This window comes from Gorilla gorilla, chromosome 11, assembly GCF_029281585.2.
Source record: "Gorilla gorilla gorilla isolate KB3781 chromosome 11, NHGRI_mGorGor1-v2.1_pri, whole genome shotgun sequence".
In the NCBI taxonomy this organism is placed as follows: Eukaryota; Metazoa; Chordata; class Mammalia; order Primates; family Hominidae; genus Gorilla; species Gorilla gorilla.
Genome location: NC_073235.2, coordinates 135,433,565 through 135,459,109, shown reverse-complemented (window position 1 = coordinate 135,459,109; position 25,545 = coordinate 135,433,565). Strand labels below are relative to the sequence as shown.

Sequence of the window (25,545 nt, the reverse complement as noted above, 5' to 3'; positions counted from 1 at the left end):
CATCCTGGCCAACATGGTGAAACCCCATCTCTACTAAAAATACAAAAATTAGCCAGGCGTGGTGGCAGGCGTCTATAATCCCAGCTACTCGGGAGGCTGAGGCAGAAGAATTACTTGAACCCGAAAAGCAGAGGTTGCAGTGAGCCAAGATCACACCACTGCACTCTAGCCTGGGCAATAGAGTGAGATTCTGTCTCAATAAATAAATAAATAAATAAATAAATAAATAAATAAATACTGTCAAGTGTAGAACTGTGTGCACAGCATGCTACCATTTATGTGTGTGTGTGTGAAATAGTGTTTAAGGGAATATACAGATAGTTGTAGACACCATAAGCACCCCTGGAAGGGACTACCAAAAAATGGAAATAGTGGTTATTTCTGAGGAAGAGTAATAGGTGGCAGAGTTTGGGTGAGTCACAGACTTGCTTTTCATTATGTGCTTTTTGAATTTTGTTAGGTATATATACAAGTATTATCAAGAATGAATAAATAGGCCGGGCGTGGTGGCTCATGCCTGTAATCCCAGCACTTTGGGAGGCCGAGGCGGGCGGATCACGAGGTCAGGAGATCGAGACCATCCTGGCTAACACGGTGAAACCCCGTCTCTACTAAAAATACAAAAAATTAGCCAGGTGCAGTGGCGGGCACCTGTAGTCCCAGCTACTCAGGAGGCTGAGGCAGGAGAATGGCATGAACCCGAGAAGCAGAGCTTGCAATGAGCCGAGATCGCGCCACTGCACTCCAGCCTGGGCAATAGAGTGAGACTCTGTCTCAAAAAAAAAAAAAAAGAATGAATAAAGTAACTTCTTTGATGTCAAATAAATAAAATACACCAGTCTTGTAACAGCTACCTAAATTGCAGGTGTAATGCATTTTTTTCTCACTATATTTGATACACAGATACATGCAGGGAGAAGGAGAATGAGTATGTCAGTATACTTTAAAAATACGTATTTCAGGTAACTTCAGCAAACAAGACATGCAGCAAGAAGCCTGCTTTAAGTTATTAAAGTATTTACCTCCCTAGAAGTACCAAAAGAAAAGGTATACAAAACTCTAGTCTAGGAAGATCTAGTCAATACTAATCTCTGAAGGGCTACCTGATCATTCAAAGAACAAACATCAAATTTTTTATGAATTTTTGGCCAGCTTTAAGCACTGTCCTATTCCAACATATTTGGTAAATGATAAAGGCTACCAAATATGCATCAGGAAATCCCAAATGGTGCATTTTAAATGCCTTCAAAACGGACCTGATGATCTTCTGTGGCTACAGTGAAAACCTCCCAATCCTTGCATCAAGATGCTGTGATCACAGAATACAGACCTTAAGATAAACATTTCTATCATAAGAACCAAATTAAACATATTCCTTTAGTTGTTCTAGAACTAATTTTGGTGTATAGGTGTAGTGCATACCTAATTTTATTCTTCTCTAAATTGTTAACCAACAGATCCCAAGCAACATTTGCAAAATAATTTTTGATTTTCCAAACGATTTGTGTACTTACTACACACTAATTTCTTTAAAATGTTACAAGATGTTTCTGGGTAATTCAATTATTCATTCTGTTGAATAAAAGTCTACCACATTTTGGTAACTAGTAGCATGTCCTCCTCCCTCTTCTGATACATTTAGTCTCTAAGAAATCTAGGAAATCATTTAAAGAAACATAAAAAGGAATTTTTAAAAATAATATATAAATAGCTAAAAATTAAAAGAATAATCACAAAAGAATAAAACTGGTATATTAAGCTCATAAAATTAGCCTTTTTATTTAAAATCATAATGTGGCCGGGCATGGTGGTTCACACGCCTGTAATCCCAGAACTTCGGGAGGCCAAGGCAGGAGGATTCACTTGAGCTCAGGAAGTTTCAGATCAGCCTGACCAACATGGTGAAACCCTGTCTCTACTAAAAATACAAAAATTAGCCAGGCGTGTTGGTATACGCCTGTAATCCCAGCTACTCAGGAGGCTGAAACACAAGAATCCCTTGAGCCCAGAAGTTCAAGGTTGTAGTGAGCTATGATCATGCCGCTGTACTACAGCCTGGGTGACAGAGTGAGACCCTCACTATACTCCAGCCTGGATGACAGAGTGAGAACCTAGCTCAAAACAGAAAATCTAAATAAGTAAACAAAAATACACACACACACACACACACACACACACACACACACACACACAGAGCTCATATAAATAGCATAAATCAACAAGAAAAAGATGAATATCCCAAAAGAAAAATTGGCAAAGGCAAGAAAAAAATTAACAGAAATATAAATGATGAATAAACATCTGAAAAACAACTGTTTACTGCTACAGGCAAAGAAATGCAAACAAAAACGATGGGAAAAAATTTTCCAAATCTGCAGGGAAGTCTTTCAATAAAAATACTTGATGTTGGAAGTACAGAACCATATCACTTGTATTAAAAGGAGGAAAATATATTTCCATATTTACTTGGAAAAATACATAAGAAATTGCTAACACTTGCGGCCTCTGGGAAAGGGGGCAGCTGGCATGGAAAGGATTAAAATATTAGTTGAATTGCAGGATTCTTTTTTACCCTAATTCCTAGGGCTCAGTTTTTACCCCTCTGCCAGGAAGACCTTTGGCTACAGCCATGTCCAAGGTGCATTTTCCTCTGTGTATCACACTTCTGCATTTTTGTACCAAGTGTACAGAAGGTATTCAAGTAAAGGACATATGTCAACATTTTGTTTCTTTTTTTTTTTAATGGAGTCTCACTCTGCCCAGGCTGGAGTGCAGTGATGCAATCTCAGCTCACTGCAACCTCTGTCTCCCGAGTTCAAGCGATTCTCCTGCCTCAGCCTCCCAAGTAGCTGGGATTACAACCGTGTGTCACCATGCTCGGCTAATTTTTTTATTTTTAGTAGAGATAGGGTTTCACCATGTTGGCCAGGCTAGTCTCGAACTCCGGCCCTCAGGTGATCCGCCCACCTCGGCCTCCCAAAGCGCTGGGATTACAGGTGTGAGTCATGCGTCTGGCCCCAACATTTTTGTCATTCAAAATTTCATAGTTTAAAACCCTCTTGAAAAATTCTCTTTCCAATGCCCAGGATTTTAATATTTCATAGAGTATTTGAAAAGATTTTTATTACTTCTTGCTTTACCTTTTCCTTAAGAGTCAAAAAGATATATTTTTGGCTCCCTGGATTCTCTTCTTCCCGTATGGATGCCCATAAAGTAACATTCAAGCTTTCCAACAAGGCTTATTTTTCCATTTTTCTACAGTTATCATAAGTTCCTTGAAATCAGAAACTCTTTTATTTTCTTTGCACAGAACAAAATACACTATAAACAGGAACAACACTAGTTTTACTTTCTCACCAGCCCACAAGTTTTACTTTCTCACATCACTCTCTCTCACACACACACACACACACACACACACACACACACACATTGGTGACAGAAGAGTTTTGAATGCATTTTGAACTGAAGATCTACATTTTTCCCTTAGTGGTAAAATGCACTGGTAAGAATTCAGGTTGGCAATTACTTCTGAAAATCTGTTTATTTGCAAAGATGATTTTCTCCCCTCCCCAAGAATCACTCTTCCTCTCTACTTGAGTAAGTTTTAAAGGATGGTTCCCAATGTCCTTAAGGATCTACAAACGTTTCCAAATAATACTCAAAAGCTACAGATACTACAGCAAAATCTAGTCAACTAATAAGCATCAACATACCAAGAAATAGAAGAAAGCAGACCTATGAGGATGCAGGATAATCCTTAGAGCATAAATAGTAACTTCCTATTTCCATGCCTTAGCAGGAAAAGAATAAGAGTTTGCTGGGGCTCAGAGCTAATCACAAACCTGTTCTTCTTCTGTAAAGGGTACCAGAGCCAATGGTGGAAGGGGTTCCTCCTGGAGGATAGGCAGAAATTCTTTATCCAGAAGGTCTGAAGGTATCTGTAGGACCAAACACATGATTATGAGATTAATGCTATTTCTGCAATAAGAAGAAATACAAGAAGATAAATCCAAGAAAGAATACTCTTCTATTTATTGTTGATTATTATAAATACAGATTAATGCTTATTCAGCCATAATTGACTTCTATAGTCCTTATACATTTTGAGAGAGTCAATATTAAAAACCCCAGTCAATACTCCCCAGCTTCTCAAGTGATTGCCACTTTTGGATTTAGCACTAACTCTGCTATACCAGAGCACAAAGTAGAGGAATAAAAGTCTCTACATTTAATGCAAAGCAGAAGATGATAAGGAGAGTTTTACAAGCAACTGTATGTGTCCTTAGCAACCATCATTAAAATCTGAAATTCTCGATCATTGAAAAACAAAGTATACTGGAGGTGGGGCATTGTGGCTCACGCCTGTAATCCCAGCACTTTTGGAGGCCAAGGCAGGCAGATCACTTGAGGGCAGAAGTTGGAGACCACCCTGGCCAACATGGTGAAATCCCATCTCTACCAAAAATACAAAAAAATTAGCCAAGCGTGGTAACGCATATCTATAATCCCAGCTACTCAGGAGGCTGAGGCACAAGAATCACCTGAACCTGGGTTGCAGAGGTTGCAGTGAGACGAGATCACGCCACTGCACTCCAGCCTGGGCGACTGAGCCAGACTCTGTCTCAAAAAAAAAGTATATCGGGAAAAAATACAAAATATTATTTCTTACTAGTCAGTGAGTAAGATAAAAGTCACAACAAAAGTATATTTTACACTGTTTCAGTTTTGATCTAAGTGACACAAATGTAGTGTTACATTTTAAGGTTTTGTCTCCACTGAAAATTTTATATAGCCAAAGGTGCTCCTCCTGTTGGCTCTTTATTTTTAAGTGGCAAGTAGGATAAGAGGTACAATAAAGAGAAAGGAAAAATTCTTCATTTCTTAGCCATTGAACTAGGATACAAATAGACATGAAAGGGGGGTTAAGAGGAAGTTAGCTAGAGAAGGCAGTCAGTGCTGACTACTCTCCTGTTTCCATGAAGCTGCCTAAAATATAGTGTGTGATAACACTTAGAAGATCCTCTGTTAACTACTGCAGGCTTCAAAGCAGGGAAACAGTTAAGGTGGAAAGGCATGGGTCAATACATTAGTAAAATAAATCAGTTTTCATGTATCAGTACATCATGGTATATATCCCAAAGTCTCATTCACAATTTTGAACTCTTTTCCTACTTTCTTACCTTGTTGTCTTTAACGAAAAGTGCTAACATTTCTTCTCTGCCGTAACGATAATCTGCTAATTTATACTTCGGCAATGCTGGAGAAAGAGGAGGGGATGTAATACTCCCACCACTGGACAGAGCTCGGAGCCTAGAATAGAAAAGACAGAGAATATGTCAAATGTTCTGGTGCTACAGACTTTTTATACTATACACTGTCAAAAAAAATTCATTTCAGTTCTTTAGAAGAGCAAAAAGAAATCCTACTATCTCCAAGTATCAGACTTTAGCTTTAATACAATCTTTTGTCATGGCACACTAAAAGGGCAGTTTATTGAGAGATAACTAGACAATCATGCGACAATTCCTTAACTTAAAAGGCATCACGGCTATGTCCCCCAGAAGCTTAGAGAATGAAAAAGGGACACATTTTTCCAAATTTTAAAAGACGCATATGATTAAAACAAAAGTGAGATACTACCTTACACTCACTAGATTCAGAAAACTTAATAAGTCTGATAATACCAGGTGTTGGTAAGGATGTAAAACAATGGAAACTTTCAAGTAGTGTTTGTGGTATTATAAACTGAAATAATCACTTCAAAGAATGATTTGATAATAGCTAATTATTTAATTATCTATTTGGCAATTTGGTAATAGCTAAAATATTTAATAAAGTATGCTATACAAAAGAAAAATCAAAACACAGCCTATAGTAATGATAATTTTTATATAAAATGCATAAACCTGCAGCTAAGTTTATACTGTTTCAAGACATACAAACTACAGCAAAAGCATAGAAACAAACATGAAATTGACAAATACAACATTCAGAATAAGGTTATATCTGCAAAAGATAAGATTATAAAGGCAGCTTTAATTGTACCTACAATGTTTTATTTTTGTAGCTTGCCAATGAATACACAGGTGTTTATCACAATTTATATTTTTATATGCCTGAAATATTTCACAGCGTTTTTAATAAAAGCAATTAATGGTCAGTGTAGAGAATCTGAAAGTGCAGTAAAGTACAAAGAGAAATTGAAAACTACATTTACTGCTAAGAAGACAAATAAAAAATATACTCCAAACTGATAAGAAAAGTTGCCTCTAAAGAACAGAACTTGGGGAAAAGGGACTATTTTGTTTAATTTTAAAATAATATATTTTTACGGGGAAAAAGACAGGGAAGAAAACTTCAGCAAAAAATGGCGAGTCAGATTCTACTGTAGCACTGTGTCAGACAGCAAGTGGAAAAACTAACATCAGGAGTAGCTGATATCAAGCATGAAAGGGACCAAGCTACTTAATTCTAGTTTAGACTAAGGAAAAATTCAATAGAAGCATTGAAATATGTGCCCAAAACTGCTAAGCTTTATTCACAAAGCAAAAAAGAAGGGAATAACCTACTAAATTGTGACACATTAAATATTAATATGAAGGCCAAGTAAAACACAGTAAATATGTGCACATTATTAAAAATAGCGTATGCATAGTAAACAGTAAAATGTGTTTACAAGAATAAAGTAATATTTAAAGAAAAAATATGCATTAGTAAAGTGAGACTGTTGGGGTGGGGTTTTTTTTTTTTTACTTATTGTGGAAAATTTTTGTATTTTCATAAATGCACCAAAAAGCAGATGACAAACTCCCGTGTACCAATCACTTAGCCCCAAAACCAACAATCCATGGCGAATCCTGCTCTTTCCACCACCTTATCTAAGCTTCCTTTGATATTATTTTGAAGAAAAGTTTTGGCTTAGCATTCCATCCATAAATATTTAAGAATGTTATTTCTCAAAGAATTTGTTTTTCCCCACAGCGTCTCAGTCTGTCACCCAGACTGGAGTGCAGTGGTACAATCATAACTCACTGCAACCTTGACCTCCTTGGCTCAAGGGACTCCCCCACCTTAGCCTTCTGAGCAGCTAGGACTACAGGTGCATACCACTATGCCCAGCTAATTTTTGTATTTTCCGTAGAGACAGGGTCTCACTATATTGCCCAACCTAGTCTCAAACTCTGGGCCTCAAGCAATCCTCCCACCTTGGCCTCTCGAAGTGCTGAGATTACAGGCATGAGCCACCATGCCTGACCCAAAACATTTTTTTAAAGTCTGGGTTTTGCTGATTTTATCCATGATATAATTAAACATTTTTCTGTCTTTTGCATTTCATGTAAACTGGTGACTGGGTATAGAGATTTTGAGATTTTCATCAATTTGGGTTCTTTTTTGGCAATACTTCGTATGTAGTGGTATGTTATTCCATCAAGAGGCACACATTGTGATGACGTGTTTGTGATACTTGCAGTAATTTATGATCAATGCTTGGTTCCCTAAGTTCACTAAGGTTGTAAGTGATTATATTCTTTCATTCCTCCCTTATGTATTAGCTGGAATACTTCTGCAAAGAGAAATTTTCCTCTTATACTACTTGGTATAATTACCGAATAATACTGCTTAATACAAGAAAGGAGGGAAAAAGCCTTAATTCTTATTTGTTTTCAAAATAACGACTAGGTTCACTTGCACCTTCCAACAGTGTCCAACAGTAACACATTATTTTATTAATATATTTCAATTCACAGCAATTATTAACAGTGTTCAAACTGTCTCATCTTTGAAGAGTGGGAGACTCTTCAGGTTGGCTCCTGGGTCCTTTTGACATTACCCTAGCAGTCTTTAACAGCTTCTTTTCTATCTGGTATGTCAGAATGTTCCAGGTTCATCTTGTATTTTTCTTGCCTCAGACCTGAAATCAATCATTTCCAGGGAGCCCCGGATTCACTTTCATTTATAGAAATACCACAACCTGGGTTCTGGGACTGCTCACTGCTACTCTGTTTCCTTTCCAAATATTCTTGGGCTTGGAGGTCATTTAGTTCAACCCCCATAAAACAAGTTAAACAACCAGGTAAGCAAACAACATACCCACAAAGGAATGGTCCAATCACTCCTTCCAAGAAGAAAGGAACTACCCCAGTACCTTCCAAGAAACTGCTTTTTATTAGATTCCTGTAAAGTTGGGCTCTTTACTGAAGAAGTGGAATTAATATCCACTGAACACTGAAGCTGAAAATTTTACACGTGAACTAACTCATTTAATCTAATTTAACCTTCACAACAAACCAAACATAACAGATAAAAATAAAGCTGAAGGGTTAAACAACTTGTCCACAGTCACAGGCAGCAGAACAAAGATTCAAACCTACGTTTTTATTACTAAAAAGACCACAATTGACCGGTTGCAGGTTAGCTCACACCTGTAATCCCAACACTTGGGAAGCTAAGGAGTGTGGATCACTTCAGTACAAGAGTTCAAGACCAGCCTGGGCAACACGATGAAACCCCATCTTGACAAAAAATACAAAAATTAGCCAGGTATGGTGGCTCATGCCTGTGGTCCCAGCTACTCAGGAGGCTGAGGTGGGAGGATTGCTTGAGCCTGGGAGGTCAAGGCTGCAGTGAACAGCCACTGCACTCCAGCCTAGGTGACAAAGCAAGACCCTGTCTCAAAAAAAAAAAAAAAAGAGGAAAGAAAGAAAAAAAAGAAAAAAACCCACAATCTTTCCAACAATTAGGTCTCAAAATCCTATTTAAAATAGCCAGTTTAAAATATACATATATTTTATTAGAACTTGTTTTAAAATATCTTCCTTAACACCAAACTAATATGTTTCCCAACAGTTTCTACCACTGGAGTACACATCTAAGCACTCTTTCAAATGAAAATCATTCTGGTATTGGCAAATAATCACCATGTCTCCCCAAAGACTCCTTCCCATGGCCTAATATTCCTAATTTCTTCAATTGCTGCTCACAATAAGATTTCAAATGTATTCACCACCCTGTCCCTTCCAATGGATCACCAATGGTTTTCCAATGCCCAAGACTAAACATTTCTTATAGTCACCAGATTTATTAAGAGTAACACAGGCCAGGTGCAATAGCCCATGCTTGTAATCCCAGCACTTTGGGAGGTCGAGGCAGGTGGATCACTTGAGACCAGGAGTTTGAGACCAGTCCAGGCAACACAGTGAGATCCTGTCTCTCCAAAAATAAAAAAAATTAGCAGAGCATGGTGGTACACGCCTGTAGTCCCAGCTATTTGGAAGGCTGAGGTGGGAAGATCGCTTGAGCCTTAGGAGGTAGAGGCTGCAGTGAGCCATGATCGCAACACTGCATTCCACCTTGGCTGAGAGTGAGACTCTGTCTCCAAAAAATAAAAAATACAAAAATAACACAATAACACAATCAGAGATTTCCTTCAGGTGCTATGAAAAGAAACTGAGGCAAACTGGCAGTAACTCAAACTAAAAGACAGTTGCCTGAGTTAGGATAATGGCTGTACTATGATTCAATAATCGACAAATTCAATTCCAAGTCCCTTTTCACCTACAGATACTTAGAAAAGCTAAAACATATTTGGGTAATATTCTTCACTAAAAATCCACCTGAGAACTCATGAACACAAAGAAGGGAATGACACTGGGGTCTACTTGGGGGTGGAAGGCAGGAGGAGGGAGAGGAGCAGGAAAAACCACTGGGTACTCGGTGTAACACTTGGGTGATGAAATAATCTGTACAACAAACCCCCATGACACAAGTTCACCTACATAACCTTCACATGTACCCCCGAACCTAAAAGTTAAAAAAATCCACATATGACCTTCATCTCCTCCATACAACCCTCTCTTCTAGAAATTTAATCCCTATGTGCTTTCGTCTGTCTCTAAACATATCTCTTCATTTGTTTAAAACTTTTGATACAGCCATTTCCCCTCTAGCTATGCACTGTTCATCTTTCCTCTTCATCTAGAAACATCTCTACTTCCTCGCTTCTCAGTCACTTCAAAACGCAGTGTGCCTGGTTTCTCCTGCCACTCCACTAGCTCCTGCACTGTTCATCAATAACCTCAACACTGCCAGTTCTACCATGGGTAGTAAATAAGTGACAGCAGCAGGCCCCCCAAAGCCCCATGATACTCCCAAAATCTTCGCTTGGTAAGTGTTGTCCAAAATCCAAACTTCAGCTTATGAAAGCAATTTGGATAGTCAATAAACAATGTGTGAAGGTGTGGGAGTCAAAAGGCACTTCTATGTAAGCTTGTGATTCTCAAGTCCAGCTGTGACCTCTCCTATAGTCAGGCTTTCATACACAACCATGTAAAGCCCATCAGGTTCAATATGCCCAAAACCCTAACCCTACTCATCAACTTATTCATCCAACCCATTCACTGCCCATATTCTCAAACATAGTTAAGGACATCCCAATCTAATCAGCCACTGGATTAAAAATCTGGGATTCATACTTTATTCCTCACCTTCTACCATCTCTCATACCCAATTACCATGTCCTATTAGTTTTAAATCCTCAGTCTCTCAAGTCTTCCCCTGATCCAACTAACCTAATTTTTATTCACACTTTTATTTCCCGCCTGGACTGCTGCAAATGCATCCTGAACGATTTTACTAGTCTTAATCTCCTACGTTACTAAGAACTATTTATTTATTTATTTATTTTTGAGACAGAGGCTCACTCTGTTACCCAGGCTGGAGTGCAGTGGCACGATCTCAGCTCAGCTCACTGCAACCTCCACCTCCCAGGTTTAAGCAATTCTCCTGCCTCAGCCTCCTGCGTAGTTGGGATTACAGGCACACACCACCACACCTGGCTAATTTTTGTATTTTTAGTAGAGACGGGGTTTCCCCATATTTGTCAGGCTGGTCTTGAACTCCTGACCTCAGGTGATCCACCCGCCTCAGTCTCCCAAAGTGTTGGGATTATAGGGGTGAGCCACTGCGCCCAGCCCCAATTCTTTTTTCACTGGCACACAATGACCAATAAAATCCAAGCCTTGTTAACAGAAGGGCTGCCTCCAAGCTCCTATCTCCCACACTTCACATAATAAAGGTAAACATTACGCATCATGAAGTTCCTCTCTTAAATCAGTTCCTTGCCTTATGTTCACACACGTCCTTTCTGCTATCAGGAATATTCTTCCTAATCTTTTTCACCAACAGGGTAGAGAGAGGTGCTGGGAAGGAGAGGTTAAGTGGGAAGGAGAAAGGAAGAATAAGGAGAGCTGGAAAGAGAGTTGGAGGAAGGGAGGGAAAAAGAGAATTTGAGATCCTCAAGGCCTTGCTAAACACAAGTTCCTGTCCAGCCTTCATGAAACTAAGAGGCTAGCAGAAGAATATAATAAAGTCATATAAGTGGACATAGAGATATTGAAGGATTTTAGAGAAGTCTTGATCTAATTTACATTTTAAGATTACTCTGACTGCTGTGAGGAAAACAAATAGAAGACAAAAATGGAAGCCAGGGGCTGGGCACAGTGGCTCACACCTGTAATCCCAACACTCTAGGAGGCCAAGGAGGGCAGATCACTTGAGGTCAGGAGTTCAAGACCAGCCTGGCCAATATGGTAAAGCTCCATCTCTACTAAAAAATACAAGTATTAGTCAGGCGTGGTGATGCATGCCTATAGTCCCAGCTGCTTGGGAGCCTGAAGCAGGAGAATCGCTTGAACTCAGGAAGCAGAGGTTGCAGTGAGCCGAGATCACACCACTGCACCACAGCTTGGGTGACAGAGTGAGATTCCATTTCAAACAAAAAAAAAGAAAAAAAAAAAAAAAGGAAGCCAGGAAACATCAGTAGGCCACTGGTGCAAAAATTTATGTTAGAAATGGTGGCAACTTTCACTAAGGTGATAGCAATAGAGATTCAGAGAAATGAACAGATTCCAGAGATACTGTAGAGATAAAATTGACATGATGTTGTGACAGACCCGATATAGGAACAGAGAAGTAAAAGGAATTATCAAAGATAACTCTGAGACTGCTAGCTTGAGCAAACAGGCACATATACTATTAAGATGAAATAAATATAAAGGCAAAACTAACGAGATCAGTTTTGGAAAAGTATAGAGTATGAGATGCTTATAAGACATCTAAGTGGAAAAATCAGATAGGCAGCTGAATATCCTGTGCTTGCATTATAATTCCTTTACAGCATTATGACAAAGTGAAATTATTTAGTGTCAGCTTCCCCATTAAAGAGTAGGTACCATGTATTTTTATCCTTATTGCCTTAGCACCTAACCCAAGACATAAAACACAGCAAGCATTTGATAAAATGTTTTCTGAACAAATATTCGCTTCCAAAATACACCCCTCAAAAACATCTAATTTACTACTCCTTCAGTTTACATAGAAATATTTTACCCTTTCTGAAAACTGGAAATATTAATACATCTCATCCTCCAGAACTTCTCTCCTTTTTCACATAATCCCATAATTATCGATAGGAAGCTATCAATCTCAGGTTTGCATTCTCTTACCCGTCTCCCATAAGACCCTAATGGCTTCATTCAACATTCATTTATTAACTAAATTAGTTAACTAAATATTAATGCCAATGTCCAGTACACTAAGCTCAACAATGGGCTTACCAAAAGAGAGAAATACAGTGCATTTCTTAATGGAATTAGCTCTTCTTGAGCAAGGCGCAGATATATATACAGATACACCACAAGGCCATAACTATTTTAACAAATGTATAAATAAAATACTTTGGGGAAGAAAACAAGTACTTCCCTCTTCTTTGCAAGGAAAGACCTGGGAAAACTTCCTTAAGACCAAGGAGATGAGACAGAGGAAACTCCCAAAGGAGCTTTCTTGGCTCCTTCCCAGAAAGCCAGGTAATGTCTATAATTATTCTCCCTATAATAAAGTCCTTATCTAGACTTATCTGGGTAGTCTTCTTTTTGTTTTTTTGTTTCTAAAGACGGGTTCTCACTATGTTGTCCCAGGTTGGTCTCAAATGCCTAGGCCCAAGCAATCCTCCAGCCTCAGACTCCTCAGTAGCTGGGACTACAGGTGCATGCCACCACACTCGACTGAATAGATTTTTGATCCTCAAAAGTGTTTTAAATCACCAAATATTCGTTCGTTTGTTTGAAACAGAGTAGCGCTTTGTCACTCAGGATGGAGTGCGGTGACATGATCTCAGCTCACTGCAACCTCCACCTCCCGTGTTCAAGTAATTCTCCTGCCTCAGCCTCCCCAGTAGCCAAGATTACAGGCACACACCACCATGCCCAGCTAATTTTTGTAATTTTTTTTTTTTTTTTTTTTTTAGCAGAGATGGGGTTTCACCATGTTGGCCAGACTGGTCTCAAACTCTTGACCTCAAGTGATCCACCCGCCTTGGCCTCCCAAAGTGCTGGGATTACAGGCATGTGCCACCACGCCCGGCCTAAATATTTGTTTTTTAAATATCTTGAAGATACATTTGCAAATACGATAGAAACCAAAACATTAGCAAAGCTACTTTGGGTGGCAGGATTAGAGTAACTTAGATCTTTCCCTTTGGTGGTCTTTTTGTTTTCTTTTACTTTTTGGGAGACAGGGTCTTGCTCTATCACCCAGGCTGGAGTGCAGCAGCGCAGTCATGGCAGCCTTGACCTCCCAGGCTCAAGTGATCCTCTCACTTCAGCCTTCCAAGTAGCTGACACCAAACATATGCACCACCACGCCCAGCTAATTTTTTTTTAATTTTTTTTGTAGAGAAGAGGATCTCACTGTGTTGCCGAGGCTTGTTTCGAACTTCTGGGCTCAAGTGATCCTCATGCCTCTGCCTCCCAAAGTGCTGGGAGCCTGGGGCCAGCCACCATGCCTAACCCTTTTCTTTTTTTTGGGAGGAGTTTTGCTTTTGTTGCCCAGGCTTGTTGTCCAGACTGGAGCGCAATGGCACAATTTCGGCTCACTGCAACTTCCGCCTCCTGGGTTCAAACGATTCTCCTGTCTCAGCCTCTTGAGTAGCTAGAATTACAGGCACAATCCACCACGCCTGGCTAACTTTGTATTTTTAGTAGAGATGGGGTTTCATCGTGTTGGCCAGGCTGGTCTCAAACTCCTGACCTCAGGTGATCTGCCCACCTCGGCCTCCCAAAGTGCTGGGATTACAGGCATGAGCCACCACGCCCAGCCCATACCTAACCCTTTTCTTTTTCCTCTTGTACTGTTTCCTCCAGATTTTCTAGAATAAGTGTGTTTATTTTGTTAATGAAACTAACAACAAAAAAACTCTAAAAGACCTAAATCTAAGGAGTTTAGCACCAAAAAAATTATCAAGGCGGTGCTTAGTGTTTTGTCAAGAGCAAACACACAGGAGATAACAATTCAATTCATAAAATCCTTCTAGTGGTCAAACTGTCCATATATCATCCAAAGCCTTAAAAATAAAACTTTTGATTTAATAATTCCACTTCCAAGAAATTAATCCAAATAAAATGATCAGTGATAAAAACAAAATTGTTCAAGGGTATATATACATATCATTTACAATAGCAAAACATTAAAAACAACTTTACTTTCCAACAATTCATTCATCCATTTAATAAATATTTATTCAGTACCTATGTGCCAGGCACTGGAGATACAGCAGTAAACAAACTGTACAAAAATCTATATCAAAGTACCTGCCCTCAATGGAGCTCACAGTCTAGTGGGGGTTGAAAGACAGGATATAGACAATAAAATAAATGTGTAAAATATTTGGCATGTTACATTTTGATATACAACATGAAGAAAAATTAAGCAAGGAAGAGAGATAGGGAGTAAAGGGTGGAGGGTTATATAGATTGTCAGGAAAGGTCTAAGGTGGCAGCATTTGAGGAAAGGCTTAAAGAAAGACACTACTGCTTTATATCTAGACAGGATATACTTGGCATTGAATGTATCATACCCTTTTAAACTGCTCTGATGATAATGCAATATACTTCTTTATTCTAAGTAGAAAAATAATCTAAGACCTAATGATTCTATAGACCTTAAAAAGTTCAAGCCTTGGTCGGGCACAGTGGCTCATGCTTGTACTCCCAGCACTTTGGGAGGACAAGGTAGACGGATCACCTGAGGTCAGGAGTTCGAGACCAGCCTGGCCAACATGGTGAAACCCCGTCTCTACTAAAATTATAAAAATCAGCTGGGCATGGTGGTGGGTGCCTGTAATCTCAGCTACTCAGGAGGTTAAGGGAGAAGAATCACTTGAACCCTGGAGGCAGAGGTTGCAGTGAGCTGAGATCGTGCCACTGCACTCCAGCCTGGGCGACAGAGCAAGGCTGACTCCATCTCAAAAAAAAAAAAAAAAAAAAAAGTTAAAGCTTACAGCCACTCATGGTCTGTTCCTACCAAAATTTTCAATTTTCTCCCATCTTCACAACTGCCCCCAGATACAAATAAATTGCTTCATTTTTAAGTATCCCTTATTGAACATTATGTTTTACATTATTCACAAAAATGATGACCTTAATAAACACCGTATCACTTAGTGCTTCTGTCTCATTTAGAGTTAATTGCACACTGGTTCGATGTTAACAATCTACATCCTGATTCTCAAGTACCCTGGGCACAGCTCTTTACCTCAAGTTTCACAAAGGACGTCATACGTGAAGAAAAATAAGGTAGTACTCTCTACTCCTACTGCAACTTTCCAGCTCAGGATTACTTGGGTTACTTAAGGGCCTCATATATTCCCTTTGCCAGAAGGAATTTTGACAGATGATACAAATAGGGCACTATGCCTACTTACACCTGCATTCCTCAGTGCATCAGCATTTCAGATGACTAAGGGAATGCTCCTAAGCTCTAATGTCTGCAATTGTACAGATGTACAATTAGGTGAGGCTACTGTTTAAGGATGGAAATGGTGATTGCCCTCTGTTTAAGGCCACCTCAATTCAAATTTTGTACAAAACACTGAGCCAATCAAGTGAAATACCATCAAACAAAACTTCAGAGTATCAATAAAAAGGAGGATGTGTAAGATGCTATTGAAAGATGCTCAATACTACACTGAGACGACCTTGAGAACTCGTGGTGTAGGGCAAGGGCCAGCAAACTGTCTCTGTAAAGGGCCAGAGAATTAATGTTTAGGCTCTGTGAACCAAATGGCCTCTGTCAACCCTGCCACTGTAGCATGAAAGCAGTCAGAAAATATGGAAGCAAATGGACGTCTCTGTCTTTCAATGAAACTTTACTTACAAAAACTTTACAGTCCCACAGGCCATAGTTTGCCAACCCATAATATTAGGCATCAAGCTAAATGTGTATTGATTCTAAAATATCATCAGTTTTTCTTTTCTCTGTTGTTGTGTCTAAATTCCTGGTGTTCCCTTTCTGTTACCTATAAACAGCAGGATGCTGAAAAAAACAACTTCCTTAAATTAGCTGACAATTTAAACCATGTTTTTATAAAGAAACAGACATGAGGGTATGTAAATATAAAAGAGAAGCAGTTACAAATTCTAGATAAAGGCGGATGAGTTGCACACAAAATGGCTAAGAAAGTAACTTATATGAATTTAAATCCACCTGATAAAAGGAATTAAGATAGAAATAAAGATTTTAACTATAAGAATGTTCATTAAAAATATTTTTATAATGAAAAATCAAGAACAGCTTCTATATGTCACATCTAGAAGACTAGTTGAATAAATGATGGTACATCCATACAATGCAACCGTTTAATACAACAGAAAATATTTATTGATTAAAAAAAGATGTTTCTGATTTGGTTATTTCTTTAAGCAGGCTACAAAACTGAAGGTACAGTATGATCCCATTTTTGTAAAAAATAAATGTATATATACACAAATAAGCATACATAAAACCACCTGGAAAGATACACCAAGGTATTTACAGTGTGTACCATGGATGTTGAAATTATTTCTGGCTTACTAGTTATTTCTAATTTTTTTAGGAACATATTAATTTGATAATAAGAAAATCATTTTAAAAATATAAAGGAATAACTAAAACAAGTACAGCATTACTTAGGTTAACATGTTCTAAATAAACTCTCAAAATACAGGAGTTCCATCAGTTCTTAGAACTTCAAATAGTGATTTCTCCTCAGTCTCCAAATGCTGGCTATAAAGGTTAAGAAAACTTCGAGATTACATATATTAATAAAAAGAAATATTTCTAATAGGATAAGTTAATAAGACTCCTCAAATAGAGTTACTACAGGAAGTCTGCATCATTTATTGAACCACTCCCACCTGAACAACCAAGAGTTTAAGACACAAATCCAATTTATCTATTTTAGAGACTGCTTCTGATATTACCAAAGGGGTTGCCCGAGGTTTGAATAGAAAAAGTAATTATTATTATTGATGCCACTGAAGAGAGGATCTTCAATCACCAACTTTGGGGAAAAAGGAAGGAGGGGAGGGGGGGAAGCCACACTACAATGTGATGGATCTCAAAATTCCATGAGAATTCCATATTCGGGGTCCAAACACATCTGTAAGAGACTCAAAGGTCAATTAATCGTTATTATGTCCAATGCTAACTGAATCCTAGATAGGCTACTGTTAACAGCCAGTATAATACTGAACTACCTGCCTAGCCCATCTTTCAAATAATACTTCAATGAAAACTATTTCTCAAAGGAATCTATGAATAGCAATGATAAAACAATGTAGCAGAAAACATACAGACATAAAAATGTTATAATTATACTTACATAAAATTGTATGTGCACCTAGACAACGACTCAAATAAAAAGAAAATAATTTTCTAGGGCGGGTGGGACTCCCGCCATCATTACATATATAACCAGACAAAGAAAAAAAATTTTAATTAAGTATAGAATACACTCATTTACCAAATATAATTTATTCCTGAACTAACACATTGTTTTCAGCGAGGCACATAAAGCAAAAGTTTCAAAAACATGCACATTTATAAACCACCTAGCACCTGTCAAATACTTTACTACTGTATTAGTCATCCAATATCAAAGAAGATGAGATTTTGAAAACTCACCATTCAGGCCCAAAGTTCAGCGTCTGCGTTTCCGCTGCCATTCTTTTCCGTATTTTTAAAATAGATTTTTATATGTGAAGAAACCTGTTAACGAGAAAAATATCTCCATACGATTAGCTGAGATTAAATGTGGAATTCCAGGCCAGAAAGTACAGTTAGAGAGTGTTTTATTTATGCTCCTCTCGAGTCACAAAAATGAGATTTTGAAATTCCTACTTAAAACAATAATATAGCAGGCAAAGTGAAATGAATAAATCAACCCTTATATTCTGACTCCCCACCTTTCTATGTTAATCTGAGGTAAGGAGGCACAGTTTAAGATGAAGCTAGTGAGAGAGGTAGGAACAGACCACACAGGGCATTGGAGACTAAGTTAAGGATTTTCTCCCTTTATCCCTGGAACAATGGGGAGTGAACGAAAGGTAATAGATTTACATTTTAGTTCCTATTACTTCCTAGTAATGACTCCCCTATCACCATGAGGTACATCAAAGATTATTAAAATAAGGACCCTCCTTACCTATCACATAGCTTCTGCCACAACTCTCCTCACCTTCTGCTTATTAGCACTTTACACCCTAGTGATTTTTTTTAACAGACAGTGTGTATCACTATGTTGCTCAAGCTGGTCTCGAACTCCTGGCCTGACCTCAAGTGATCTTCCTGTCTCAGCCTCTCGAGCCTACTGCTTCTTTTAAAAATTATCTTGGATCAGGCCAGGAACCACCAGGCAAGGTGGCTCATACCTGTAATTCCAGCGCTTTGGGAGGCCGAGATGGGAGAATCGTTGGAGCCCAGGAGTTGGAGACATGGTCTCTAAAAAAAAAAAATGTTAAAGATCAACTGGGCATGGTGGTACATGCCTGTAGTCTTAGCTGCCTGGGAGGGTGAGGTGGAGGGATCACTTGAGCCCAGGAGTTTGGGGCTGCAGTGAGTTGTGGTCCTGCCACTGCACTCCAGCCTAGACGATGGAGTGAGACCCTGTCTCTACAAAATAAATAAATAAAAATAAATTTATAATTTGGGAGGCCAAGCCAGGCAGACGGCTTGGGCCCAGGAGTTCAAGACTGGATTGGGCAACATAGTGAGACTCCATCTCTTTTAAAAAAAAAAAAAAGTTTTTAAATAAATAAATAAAATATAAATTTTTTAAAAGTTGCTTCAGATTGTCAAGTCAAAATAATAAACTAATGAATTTCACAAGTGACATTTCAAAAGTAATCTTAAGATATGAGAGCTTTAAAAAATGGAAAATACTATAAAAACTGTAAATATAACTGGCCCTCCATATCCATGGGTTCTGGTCCATGGATTCAACCAACCTCGGATGGAAAAAAATTTTTTAATTGCGTCTGTACCAACATGTATAGACACTTCTTTTCCTTGTCATTGTTCCCTAAACAATACAGCAGAACAACTATTTACACAGCATTTATGTTGTATTAAGCATTATAAGTAATCTAGAGGTGTTAAAGTATATAGAAGTATGTACATAGGTTATACGCAAACACTATGCCATTTTACATTAGGGACTTGAGCATCCAAGGATTTTAACATCTGAAGGACATCCTAGAATGAATCCCCACGGATACTGAGGGACAACTGTATACTGTAAAATATCTCTAAGATACATCACACACGGCACTGGGGACCAAGTTAAGGATTCTCTCCCTTTATCACCCTGTTGCCTCTGTTTAAATGATCTAAAAAATAATAAACTACAAATATGTCTAAAGCTTAGAAACAGCAAAGTAAAAGTGTGTTAACCTTCATAATCACCTATTCATTTATCTGCCTTCCTTCTGAAAGGTACTTCCAGCCCTATGTCAACCAAGCAGACTCCAAGGGAGATTATCCTGTTCTTACTTGACCCTGACTCCCTGCTCCCCCACCACACAAAAGGTGCAAACCAGACTAAAACTGAGGTAAACTTAGTCCCCTCCTCATCACTTTTTTTTTTTTTTTTTTTTGAGACAGAGTCTCGCTCTGTCGCCCAGGCTGGAGTACAGTGGCACGATCACGGCTCACTGTAAGCTCCGCCTCCCAGGTTCACACCATTCTCCTGCCTCAGCCTCCCGAGTAGCTGGGACTACAGGCACGTGCCACCACACCCGGCTAATATTTTTGTATTTTTAGTAGAGACAAGGTTTCACCATGTTAGCCAGGATGGTCTTGATCTCCTGACCTCGTGATCAGCCTGCCTTGGTCTCCCGAAGTGCTGGGATTACAGGCGTGAGCCACTGCGCCCCGCCCCTCCTCATCTCTTAAAACAACCAGTGATTCAAAGAAAACATAACTGCCGGGCATGGTGGCTCATACCTGTAATCCCAGCACTTTGGGAGGCCAAGGTGGGTGGATCGCTTGAGCCCGGAAGTTCGAGACCAGCCTGGGCAACATGGCAAAACCCTGTCTCCACAAAAATATACAAAAATTAGCTGGGCATGATGGTGCGAGCCTGTAGTCCCAGCTGAGGTGGGAGGATCACTTATGCTGTGGAGCTTGAGACTACAATGAGTCGTGATTGCACCACTGCACTCCAGCCTGGGCAACAGAGCAAGACCTTGTCTCAATTAAAAAAAAAAAAAAAAATTTTTTAAAGTAAAATAAAAAAGAAAACACTATTTTTAACATTTTAATTTCTCTGAAATTAGAATGCATCTTAAAACTGATGCCAAGTTACAACTGCTACTGGCTGGGTGCGAGTTGTGTTACAGCTGTCTGAACAAGGGCCAATTTTTTAAACTGCTGTTTTAAATGTCTTCAAAATAATATGATTCTGTATCAAAACTAAATGTATTGTATAACAGAAAAGAAGCAAATACAGCCATGGAGTATTAGTGAAGTAACTATTCATCATTCAAAGAATGATTCCAAGTGATTTACAGGACCTCAGAAAGAAAGGGGGGAAAAAACACACAAGCCAATGGAGTCTGTTATGGTTTGCTACCGATACTGATGACACTGCACAACCCATATGACCACATGCAGCAGCCCTGAAGTACTAAAAGGGATTAAAAATTAAATAGCTTATATTGCTCTTAAAATCTTCACGAGCATCAAACGACTAAATTTTAAATTGATGACAGAGTAATAGAGCATTCCCTTAACTACTGCATCACCAATACTTTGAATGACTGGTGGGGAGAGGGAGGAAGAAAGCAGGAGACTTCTATGATGCCAAGTTGAAAAGTGATTTAGAAAAGTCAGACTCTAAATACCCAGAAATCTTAGGACTATCTTAACAAATTCATTTTACTTCTATTTTCATTTTCATACATGCAATAGAAGGATACACTATTTAATAAAAATCCATTCTTATTTGCTAAATAAGTTTAACAGAGCTTTTTTAAAAAATATAAAATAATTCTAACAAGAAAAGCCTGTGCCAGATGTGCCGGAGTCTTCTTGGCAGTATTCCTTTCTTTCTCAGTAATGCACAAAATGATTAATCTTATAGTTGACACATGTTAGATTCAATTAAAATTATGGTACATTCCAAATGAATGACTTGTCAAGGTAGCAATGATCAGACCCCAGGAAAGGTGCCCACTGTTAAACTAAAACAGGCACCACTGCTTACACAACAGTCTTATGACTTTTTGTAACATAAATCAATTCAGTGTGTTTTCTAAAAGTATGTGGACCTACTTGGATGACAAACAGAGATGAAGAGACTACATCAACTAGAGCTGTAGAGACCACATCAATTGTAAGGTTTTTCTTTAATACTAAACATCCTGAAGGAGCGGTTTTACCACCATTTTAAGCCCCATCTAGCCAAATGTTTTAAACTCAAACCCGTAGAGGATTTTAGAGCACTGAATAATGGCTCTGCATTTATAAAGCAAGTCAGGATTTAAATCAGACTGAATTTATAAAGCAGGTAAATCTCAACTAAATTCAAAGTATTTGCTATTTGTGAAAATACTAAATTCATTGTTAGTGATTTAATTTTTTCCCCTTTAACTTACTACAAGGCCATCACATATGCTCACATAGGTTCTGGAAGTACAAAACTCCAGGGTCACTATTAACACAAATGATACAGATGGAGCTCCTACAGGCAGCAGTCTTGAAATATAAACGAAGCCCCAGATTCAAGCAGCATCTAAGGAACAACAACAAGCAAGGAAATTCTGTTTGGGTCCACTTTATCATTGCACCTATAAATCTTTGAGTACTACAAAACTACTACAATGTACAACCATTAAGAGTTCAGAAGATTTTTTAATGTCTTGAGCTGGGAACCCAACTACCATTTACAACATGGTTTCTGTAAGAAAATTATTTCCTAATGTAAAGATTTCTTTTTTTTTTTTTAAAGACTGAGTCTCGCTCTATTGCCCAGGCTGGAGTGCAGTGGCATGATCTTGGCTCACTGCAACCTTCGTCTCCCAGGTTCAAGTGATTGTCCTGCCTCAGCCTCCTGAGTGGCTGGGATTACATGCATGCACCACCACACCCAGCTAATTTTGTATTTTTAGTAGAGACGGGGTTTCACCATGTTGGCCAGGCTGGTCTTGAACTCCCAACCTTAAATGATCCACCTGCCTCGGCCTCCCAAAGTGCTGGGACTACAGGCGTGAGCCACCGCACCCGGCCCCTAAAGTAAAGATTTCTGAAGAACTCTTAAAAACCTAAGAATACTTTTTTCCTCTTTCAGCACAGGGTGCCCACAACTTGAGCTCTTTCTGCTGCTCCTCAGCTCTCAGGTACAGCTGATGCCATGGATTTCAGAGACCTGAAAAGCCCTGCCGGCCTCCAGGTGCTCAACAATTACCTGGCGGACAAGAGCTACATCGAGGGGTATGTGCCATCACAAGCAGATGTGGCAGTATTTGAAGCAGCGTCCGGCCCACCGCCTGCTGACTTGTGTTATGCCCTTCGTTGGTATAATCACATCAAGTCTTACGAAAAAGAAAAGGCCAGCCTTCCAGGAGTGAAGAAAGCTTTGGTCAAGTATGGTCCTGTGGATATGGAAGACACTATAGGAAGAGGAGCTAAAGATAGTAAAGATGATGATGACACTGATCTCTTTGGAGCTGATGGGAGGAGAAAAGTGAAGAAACGAAGAGGCTAAGGGAAGAACACCTTCCACAATATGAATCGAAGAAAGCCAAAAAACCTGCACTCGTTGCCAAGTCTTCCATCTTACTAGATGTGAAACCTTGGGATGATAAGACAGATATGGCAAAATTAGAGGAGTGCATCAGAGGCATTCAAGCAGATGGCTTAGTCTGGGGCTCATCTAAACTAGTTCAAGTGGGATACAGAATTAAGAAACTTCAAATACGTTGTGAAGTTGAAGATGATAAAGTTGGAACAGATATGCTGGAGAAGCAGATCACTACTTTTGAGGACTATGTGCAGTCCATGGATGTGGCTGCTTTCAACAAAATCTAAAATCCATCCTGGGTCATGGCATTTAAATAAAAGCTTGAGAGGTTAATTAAAAAAAAAACCTAAAAGTAATAAACCAAGTTATTTAATTATCAAATAAAGAGACCTGCATTACTCAGAACAGTGTTCTGCTCATTCTTCTTTATGATTCAAAGCAGCTTAGGGCAACATTTAAACCCCAACTATCCAAATGTTTTCAGCTCAAACGCCTAGAAGACTTGTAACCTTTAGAAAACAGCTCTGGAGGCTGGATGCAGTGCCTCACACCTGTAATCTCAGCACTTTGGGAAGCTGAGGCATGCAGATCACTTGAGCTCAGAAGTTCAAGAACAGTCTGGACAACATGACAAAAACCTCATCTCTACACAAAATACAAAAGTTAGTCGCGCGTGGTGGTATGCTCCTGCAGTCCAAGCTACTTGGGAGGCTGAGGTGGGAGGACTGCTTGAGCCCAGGAGGTCGAGACTGCAGTGAGCCTTGTTCACACCACTGCCCTCCAGCCTGGGCAACAGACCCAGACCCAGTAAGGAAAATGAAAAGAAAAAGAGAAGGGAAAGGGAAAAGGAAAGAGAAAAGGAAAAGGAAAAGGAAAGGGCTCTGAGTTTATAAAGCAATTCAGGATTTGAACCAGACTCTGGACACTCCGCTCCATCATGCTATCCTGACTCTGTAGACTGTTTTTTGTTGAAACTATGACCTCCCTTTTCCTCCACTACCAGCACTATCCTGATATTTCTTTGCCCATCTTTATTTCCCTCTAAATTACGGAATGGCAAAGAGGGCATGCAGAGAGTAGGGGTGTCATTTTAACAACAGCAATTAAAATATCTGCCCACAAATTTGTAACCAGCCACTAGCTGGGAGAGATGATCCCACCCCTGCAATTAATTACAAATTTGATTTTTTTCTCCCATGACCAATGTGGCATGGGATCACTGACTGATCATATCATCAAGGCACTACTGTTTTCAGTTTACTGGTCAGCCAGTCTCAAAAGCCTAGATCATCTGAAACTCTCTCTACTCCATCCCTTATATCCAGTAATTTTGTCTCAAATTTAGCCTACTTCTTCAAGATTCCTCTTTCATTATAGTCCAAACTCTATTAATGCATGTCTGGATTATTCTAACAAAAGTTCTTATTTGCTTCCCTGACTGGGCCTCAAGATCAATTTTCCTAAGGCACCTTTCTGATCATGGCCTACACTCCTCTAAAAAAGTCCAATCGAACCTACTATGTATCGTCAATCTGACAACCCGACAACCCATGCCTCCCTCCCCAACTCAATCTCCTATTGTTTCACCTCCCAACTGAAAGCCAAATGAGAACTTTCTACCATCCACTGCATTTTCCTTCCTCTTTAGTTGTGCTATGACATACCCTTCCCCCAGAAGCCTGACCTCCCTCCCTTAGAATGGCTCATACAAAACCAAGGATCTATTCAAACACCTACTCCATAAAATAGTTCCCAAAGTAGTAAAAGCACTGCTCCCTCTGGAAGGGAAAATCTAAAACACAGGATACAGAAATGGAATGGAATCTATAGGACTCAATGTTGCGGGTATTTTTCAAATGTGTATTATAAAGCTTAAAAGGAAGCAGAAAACAGAAAAACGAATTTGGGGAGACAGATAACGAGGATGGTTTTGAACAAAGTAAGTGCAAGGTGCTTGACTGAGGAAGTATCCAAAAGACCTAGAGTTGAAGAGTAGTCAGAATAGAAAGACAGATTTAATGGAAGTGAATCCATAGAGTTACAATCAAAAATTGAATAAGGCTACCCCAAAGCAGAAATCTCAAGAAAGAACAGGAACAAAGCCTCAGCAATCACTGTACAGGCTGATACAGGAAGAAAGAGAAAGACCACAGAGGTAGAGATCTCTAGCCCAAACCCTTCACTAAACTCAAATTCACTGACTCTAGTTTTCTCCCCCTGAGGTACTATTCTCACCACATTCTCTGTAACTAAAATAGACCCATATTAACCTCCAAGTTCATAATTACTCTTGCCTCCCTGCTATTCCCATTTCCTGAGGTAAACATGTCAACAGCCTAGTGTGTATCCCTCCATACTTCACATTCAGACAAACATGTTCACATATATGTGGTGGGGAAAGGGGATTAGCTATTTGCTATTATAAAGCA

At 39.1% G+C, this 25,545-nt stretch overlaps 1 protein-coding gene and 1 pseudogene across 42 annotated transcripts in view; one reads left to right on the top strand and one right to left on the bottom strand.

Moving 5' to 3' along the window:
• Positions 1-25,545, bottom strand: part of GIGYF2 (GRB10 interacting GYF protein 2) — a 159,843-nt gene that overhangs the window by 104,091 nt on the left and 30,207 nt on the right. For 32 of the 42 annotated variants that reach the window (XM_031008459.3, XM_055379800.2, XM_031008461.3 and 29 more), the window contains 3 exons: positions 18,001-18,084; positions 5,184-5,313; positions 3,846-3,941 (listed from right to left, as the gene is read on the bottom strand). In XM_031008459.3, the coding sequence (XP_030864319.2) occupies positions 3,846-3,941; positions 5,184-5,313; positions 18,001-18,041 (267 nt within the window). In that variant the 5' untranslated portion in view covers positions 18,042-18,084. Of the gene's footprint in view, positions 1-3,845; positions 3,942-5,183; positions 5,314-18,000; positions 18,085-18,746; positions 18,817-21,971; positions 22,109-25,545 lie in introns of all 42 variants that reach the window. The other 10 variants (XM_055379783.2, XM_055379792.2, XM_063695289.1 and 7 more) reach the window with 3 other exon arrangements.
• Positions 22,681-23,521, top strand: LOC101137908 (elongation factor 1-beta-like; annotated as a pseudogene).